Below are 7,829 nucleotides of genomic sequence, written 5' to 3'. Positions count from 1 at the left end.
TTTTGAACTAACACTATTTTTCAATTTTGAATACCTCTTCCAATAGTGAGACAATATCCCTTTCTTTTTTTAATACTCTGTCATCTGTTGTCATTTTTCAAAATTCTGCCTTCTATTTTTGAATATTCTGGCATCTAGTTTAACGATGTTTGTTTTTTTTTTCTAAATCCTACGGCTATTGGATAATTTTTTTAAAACTCTGTCATATATTTTTGAATTGAACATTGTTTGTCGGCATCATGAATTGTAACAGCTGTTGGGTTTCAACAAAAACCCTTTTTTCTTTAGATCGACTACTGCATTTTTAGCAATAACTGTTTCTTGCCATTTCTTGTTCATCTGCAGTGTCTAGATAGGGAAATATAATTGAATAACAAGCACATTGTAAAATATTGGTAGGTTATGAAGAAAAGGTTCTTTCTCCACCTGAATTTTAAGGCTGAAATTTTCATCTTTACCGTAAACATCCTTTTTAACCATTAAGATAAAAAGGAAAAACTCTTTTAAACATCATCATTTTCCTATGAAGTAGAGTTTGTCCTATAACTGGAAACTCTCTTTCAGTGAATGTATCTTTTAGGATACAAACATTATAATATTGGACTTTCTTTAGCCCTGTCAAACTTACGAACATTATAAGGTTAAAATTTCTTTAACTCTTTCAAAGTTACCGCTTACAACCACATGGCCAAGCGCCAACCAGATCTTGAGTCATCCCTTGCTACTTGTCAAATCGAGCTCTCTTCAATCTCCAATTGAGTTTATAAACATAAATATTGTTGAGCAACAGGAACAGCATTTAGCTATAAACAGCAGAATCGGCTTTGTATAATCTGACATATTTTTGGATCATGCTCTAGTGACCTTCACGTAGCTCGAAAACAAGTAGCAGTGCCTTTCACATTGACCGAATTGTTGTGATCGCTTCTCTTTAGCTTTCTTGTGTGCGGCCACTTTTCTCGCACGTTATGGCGCTGCGCCTAAATATTTCATCGTGTTATCGTGTTTCTCGCACGTTATGGCGCTGCGCCTAAAGATTGGTATTGAAAAGTACGTTGATTTGATGCGTATGGAATTTTTGTTTTCCGTGGAATATGCTGGCTAACGCACGCTATCAACGTTTTTCGCAGCCTCACTAACGCATCCTGCAGGTTCAAGAGGTCGCATTACCTCTCTTCCCTTATGCCGATTTCGCTCCAACGCGGGTTCTCTTCATTTCACAAAACATTATTGTAAATTTCTCGGATATATATCATGTTTAACATAATCTTTTAGGCGCAGCGCCACCCCCGGGCCGCCCCGCCCCGCCCGACCCAGCGGTGGATCGATTCCTGGAATCGACCCGCCGCCGGGTCGGGCGGGGCGAGGCGGCCCAGGGGTGGCGTTGCGCGGCGGCGCCGCCGGGTCGGGCGGGGCGCCGCCGCGCAGCGCCACCCCCGGGGCGCCCCGCCCCGCCCGACCTGGCGGCGCCGCCGCGCAGCGCCACCCCCAGGCCGCCTCGCCCCGCCCGACCCGGCGGCGGGTCGATTCCAGGAATCGACCCACTGCCGGGTCGGGCGGGGCGGGGCGGCCAGGGGGTGGCGCTGCGCCTAAATGATTATGTTAAACATGATATATATCCGAGAAATTTACAATAATGCTTTGTGCAATGAAGAGAACCCGCGTTGGAGTGAAATCGGCGTAAGGGAAGAGAGGTAATGCGACCTCTTGAACCTGCAGGATGCGTTAGTGAGGCTGCGAAAAACGTTGATAGCGTGCGTTAGCCAGCATATTCCACGGAAAACAAAAATTCCATACGCATCAAATCAACGTACTTTTCAATACCAATCTTCTCACGTTGGATCATGCTCTAGTGACCTTCACGTAGCTCGAAAACAAGTAGCAGTGCCTTTCACATTGACCGAATTGTTGTGATCGCTTCTCTTTAGCTTTCTTGTGTGCGGCCACTTTTCTCGCACGTTATGGCGCTGCGCCTAAATATTTCATCGTGTTATCATTCTTTAGACCCCACATGGAAAAAAAACATGTATTTCTGAGTGCTATTCTTGAAATGTTTTATGAGCAATGTTTTTTGTGCCATTTTAGCATTCATGTGGAATTGGGGCAGCAATTGGTAATTACGCTGCCAATTCTCCTAGGATTAATCAGGGAGGGATTCCGTTGACCCATATGAATGTAGATTTTTAGGTGATAACCTAACTCTGTTATTTTAGGTAGTTTAAAAATTGCAAATATTAAATAAGCATTGCCATCCAACGAGCAATCGAAATGAATATGATTTGTCATGTTTTCAAAGGATCAAGCAATATGAGAAAGATGCTACGATATCTATTGTCTATAAATGATTGTGGAGGTTCTCCTTAATGAAATATAGGATACTATAATATTATGCATTGGTCTTTTTGCTATGAACGTAAATTAGGTTATCTTTGGGTTACATATTGATAATATTAATAGACATATTAAGCAATTATGTCTTATTTGTTAAGGGTGAGCATCGTTAAGTCTTTTTAGGATTAGTGCTAGCATGAGTTTTTAGCCATGTTTGGCATATTATCTATGTATGTATGCCTTTGGACTTCTGTACACTTTCATCTAATGATGATGCAATATAGGGTGCGTTATCTCTTTTAACCTGCTGATTTGCACATCTGCTTAGCTGTAGATTCACGTCCAATAAGGACCCAAACCACTTAAATTAGGGATACTCTTAGATTCCCTCGAAGGTTCACACCAAAGGTGTTTTAAGATTTTCCCCATAACAATCTCTAGTGCAGAAATCTTCCTAAAATTGGCCGACTTGGCACTGATTAGATTAGACTTTGTCAAATGTAAATGTAGTTTGTAAAATTTCAATGTTGATCCATGTGAGTCCATGTGAGCTAGGCCATAAGTAGAAGGAAGTCTATTAAATTTTCAAAAAAAAATTATAGGTGAACTAATGCATGCAACAAGTTGAGTAGCTCCTTCCGACATTGAATGGGTAAGGGATGCCTTTTGTTAAGGCCTAAAGGTGTATGTGCACTTACATATATGTGCAATTTCAATATCCTTAAAACTACACAATCAAATTGATAATTTATGTTAATATAATTATGATAGGGTGTCAAAATTTTAATTAATGCAGGTAGAAATTTAACCAGTAATTATGTTTATATTTTATTTTTAATCAAATTAATTAATTAAAAATTGTTATATAAATATGTTGTATGAATATGAATTATTATTTTTTGGGCATGAATATGAACTATGATTTTTTAGACATGTAGTATTAGTAAGTCATTGTATTAATATATGATATTGTAATGAACTTTGTTTTTAAGAATAGATTGTTACGTGTTTTCTTTTTCTAATTTTAATGTTTAACTCATATATTAGTTATTGTTACAATAATAATAATATTAATAATAAAGTTATAATATATTTAATTTTTATAATTTTGGTGATGTGAGATGTATCACGAGATAAGTGTTTTGGTGTCTAAGGAAACAAGATACTACTTTTTGTTTTTATGATATAAATGTAATTTCATGAATGTGTTTTGCCATTTATACATAACACTTGAATAAATTGTTAATTTTATTATTTAATTTTAAAATAGGTTTGTAACAACATTAATCAATGAAATTGTATTTATTAAAATTGAAAATTTATTTGGTGCCTCTTTACTAAATCAAGAGTTCACTTCAAACCTTTGCTCTCTAATCCCTCAATCCAATGTAGAACAATGGGTAAGAATACAATAGCCAACCACAATCACAAACTACCAACAATAGCCAACCACAATCACACAGTACCAACATGTCATTGCTATTTTTTACTTCTTTTCATCTTTCTTTAATTATAAAAATCCAATCAACAAAGTAAAGTTCCAATTTTTGGTCGACATTTATCAACGTAGGCTTCTCTATCATATGACCTATCCCTATCAACCTAGATTTCTCTATCAAATGACCTATTCCTCTACCCATTGTTTTGACGTTGGTTCATGTTATATGATAAATACTTTGGGCATGTCTCTTGCATCTTGCATGATACACAAATTTGCATCTTGATTCCGGGAATCGACTCGCTGCCAGGTCGGGCGGGGCGGGGCGGGGCGTCCCGGGGGTGGCGAGGGAGGGTGGGGTGGGCCGGGAGGGGGAGGGGGAGGGGGAGGGAGTGGGGTGGGGCGGCCCGGGCGGGGGGTTTCCGGGGGGGGGGGGGAGGGAGGGGGAGGGGGGTGGGGCGGCCCGGGGGGGGCCCGCGGGGGGAGGGGGTGGCCCAGAATGATATTCTACCAGAAACATTAATGTGTTTTTTCCTTAAAATTTAACTTTGTTTGAGACATAAAAAATTGGTTTTATTAGCATTTTTTAAAAAGTATGAAAATTGACCCTAAAAAAAAAAATCATTATTCCAGTATCAACACTTTCGTTCTGAAGCTATATTTTGCAGGAAAATTTCGTAGAAAATTTCGTAGTCACTGCCATTTTTAAAACAGCCGCAAAATTGACACCTAAAAAAAAAATTCATTATCCCAGTATCAACACTTTCGTTCTGAAGCTATATTTTGCAGGAAAATTACGTAGAAAATTTCGTAGTCACTGCCATTTTTAAAATAGCCGCAAAATTGACACCTAAAAAAAAAACATCGTTCCAGTATACACACTTTTCGTTTTGAGCACTGTTTTTGTGGTTTTTTTGGGGTTTTTGGGCCAGAGTTCCCGTTTTTAGTTTATAGTTCCCGTTTCAAAGTTTACATTGTTATCTGAGGAAGTTGGTCTTTTTGCAGACTTCTGAATTACATCTAAAACAGGTGACCTGGGGAAAATTGTCATAACTTTCTTTCTGAGCATTGGATTGACATTTCATAAGAAGGTACATAAATAGGACAGACTGTAGTTTTCTTGTATATATTTTTTAGAGTCAGAGGTTGAAACAGTGACACGTCGCACTTCATACAAGTTCGCTCTACTGAACTAGTCTATAATCAGGTCACTGCGGGAGATTGTGCATAACTCTTTCTTGGAGAATCCAATTTGGATCAGACTAGTGGAATTGGAAAGAAGACATAGAAGGCTATTACAGGTCACAAGTTTAGAACTAGATGATTCGAAATTACAGAGATACATCAGATTCAATATCAGGCTTCTACAAAGTAAAAAAAGGTGTGTAGATTTTTTTAAATTTTTGCTTAAACTTGGTTTGAAAATTTATTTTGAAGGAATTCAAAGGGCATAGTAGAGCATTGTTATCGGTAACTGATGCCCCGAGGAAAGAAAATGCAAACACCTAGTAAGGAACCTGAAAGCTCTAGCATGACTCATGAAGAAGAGGAAGAAATGCAACATGATATATCAAAATTACAAGACCAAGTGCAACAACTGTCCCTTGCACAAAAAGGAACAAAATATAAGATGGATGGTTTAAAGAAAGATGTAGAAGCTAAGATGGATGGTTTAAAGAAAGGTGTAGAAGCTAAGATGGACTGTTTAAAGAAAGGCGTAGAAGCTAAGATGGATGACATGGAAGCTAAGGTGAATGGCATGGACACTAAAATTGATGGCATGGATGATAAGATGGAAGAATTGAAGATAAATATGAATAAGTTGCTACAAGAAATGGTCACTAAGGGTGAAAGAGTACTAAAGGAAACTCATGATGAGAACAAAAGAAATGTTAATCATGATTCCATAGACTCTAATGTTGGATCGAAGACTCACCATGTTCCAAAAATCGATATGAGGAAGTTTGATGGCAAGGATCCCGCCACATGGATATTACAGATGGAGCAATTCTTCGATCTCAATAATGTGCAAAACACACAAAAGGTACGTATGGCAACTTTATATTTGGAACCAAATCAGTTTGTATGGTATCAATGGCTTTGTTCTCGTAAACAATTTATCACTTGGGCAATTTTTACGGAAGAATTGATAGCACATTATGAGGATACAAAAAGCAACACTTTTTTTAGCCAATTGATAAGTCTCAAACAAAAGGGTTCAATAATGGAGCACATTGAGGAGTTCCAAAAATTGAACATAAGGGTAAAAGATATTCCAGAGGAGCATAGGATTGATGTGTTCATAGGGTCTTTAAAGGATAATATCCAACATGATGTGCGCCTTTGGGAACCTGATTCATTAGAGAAGGCATTCAGGTTAGCAAGAAAAATGGAAAGCAAAATTATGGCAACTAGGAAGCATACCATTCACAACTATAAAGACGGAAGTGTTGTTGCCCATAGTCTTCCACAACCTACAAGGTTGACACCACAACAATTGGAAGAAAAAAGAGCAAAAGGGCTTTGTTACAATTGTGATAGCAAATACACAAAAGGTCATAAGTGTGCTGAGAAGAAATTATTCTACATAGATTGTGAAGAGGAAGAAGAAAAGGAGCAAGAAAGGTCAAAAGAAGAGGATATATTCCAGGAACAAAGCCTAGATGAAGAACAAATAAATCCGACCATATCTTGTAATGCATTGGCGGGAATTACCACTCCTCAAACCATCAAGATAGAAGGACAAATCAAGAAGAAAAAGGTAATAGTGTTGATTGATTCAGGAAGCACCCACAATTTTATTCATTGTAGGGTAGCAAAAGAATTGAATTGCTTCCTATATCCAGCACCAGAGTGTCAAGTGATGATTGCAAATGGAGGAACAATAAATTGTTCTGGAAAGTGCCATAATATCAAGCTATCCATGGGAGAATATGTATTGACTAGCCCAATGCTTTCCATTCCAATGGGAGGTGCTGATGTTGTACTAGGAGTCCAATGGCTACAATCCTTGGGTACAATAGCTTTTAATTTTCAAGAACTTTTCATGAAATTTTCTGTGGAAGGAAAGGAAGTTGAATTAAGGGGTATTGCAGGGAAACCAGGAAAGATAATCAGCTCTAATGGCATGACAAAGCTTCTAAAAAAGGAGCAAAGAGGTGTAATTGCACAATTATGTTCGCTAGATGTTTCCACATTGGAATCATCTATTTCTCCAGATCTCCAAAAAGTCCTGGACAATCATTCCAAGGTATTTGAGACTCCCAAAGGTCTCCCACCTATGCGTGATCATGATCATGCTATTCATCTGATTCCAGGAAGTGTTCCTCCAAACATCAGGCCGTACAGATATCCCTATGTCCAAAAAAGTGAAATTGAACGTATGGTTGCAGAAATGCTAGAGGCTGGTATAATTCAACCGAGTCAAAGTTCTTTCTCAGCTCCAGTAGTATTGGTGCACAAGAAGGATGGATCATGGCGCATGTGTCCAGATTATAGGGAGCTCAACAAGCTCACTATTAAAGATAAGTTCCCCATTCCTGTCATTGATGAATTACTGGATGAATTGCATGGATCAATTTACTTCACCAAGTTGGATCTTCGTTCGGGATATCATCAAATCAGAATGAAGATTGAAGACATTCCGAAAACAATATTTAGAACTCATGAGGGTCATTATGAATTTTTGGTCATGCCTTTTGGCCTTACCAATGCACCTTCAACATTTCAAGGTTTGATGAATTCAATTTTCAAACCATTCCTTAGAAAATTTGTGTTAGTATTTTTTGATGATATACTAATCTACAGCAAGTCTTGGAAGGATCATGTTGAACATGTTGACAGGGTGCTACAACTATTGGAGGAGAAACAATTATATGCAAAAAGATCCAAATGTTTCTTTGGAGTCCAGGAGGTGGAATATTTGGGTCATATTGTATCTCATGAAGGAGTTAAGGTAGACCCTAGCAAAATTAAAGCCATTAAGGAATGGAAAATCCCCACATCCATAAAGCATCTGCGAGGATTTCTTGGGTTGACAGGGTATTATCGCAAGTTCGTT

The 7,829-nt window shown here is 38.1% G+C and overlaps 1 protein-coding gene across 1 annotated transcript in view; it reads left to right on the top strand.

Annotated features, from left to right (window-relative positions):
• Positions 1-1,018: 1,018 nt before the first annotated feature.
• LOC149182242 (uncharacterized) overlaps positions 1,019-7,829 on the top strand; it is a 59,186-nt gene continuing 52,375 nt past the window's right edge. The window contains exons 1-2 of the mRNA XM_089414500.1: positions 1,019-1,067; positions 1,276-1,522. Coding sequence (XP_089270626.1) covers positions 1,019-1,067; positions 1,276-1,522 — 296 coding nt within the window. The remainder of the gene's footprint in view (positions 1,068-1,275; positions 1,523-7,829) is intronic.

The sequence above is a fragment of the Pinus tabuliformis genome, chromosome 3_2, assembly GCF_031772625.1.
Source record: "Pinus tabuliformis cultivar Carrire ecotype Pingquan chromosome 3_2, CPIR1, whole genome shotgun sequence".
In the NCBI taxonomy this organism is placed as follows: domain Eukaryota; kingdom Viridiplantae; phylum Streptophyta; class Pinopsida; order Pinales; family Pinaceae; genus Pinus; species Pinus tabuliformis.
Note: the sequence above shows the minus strand (reverse complement) of the source record. Positions and strands in the feature narration are given on the sequence as shown.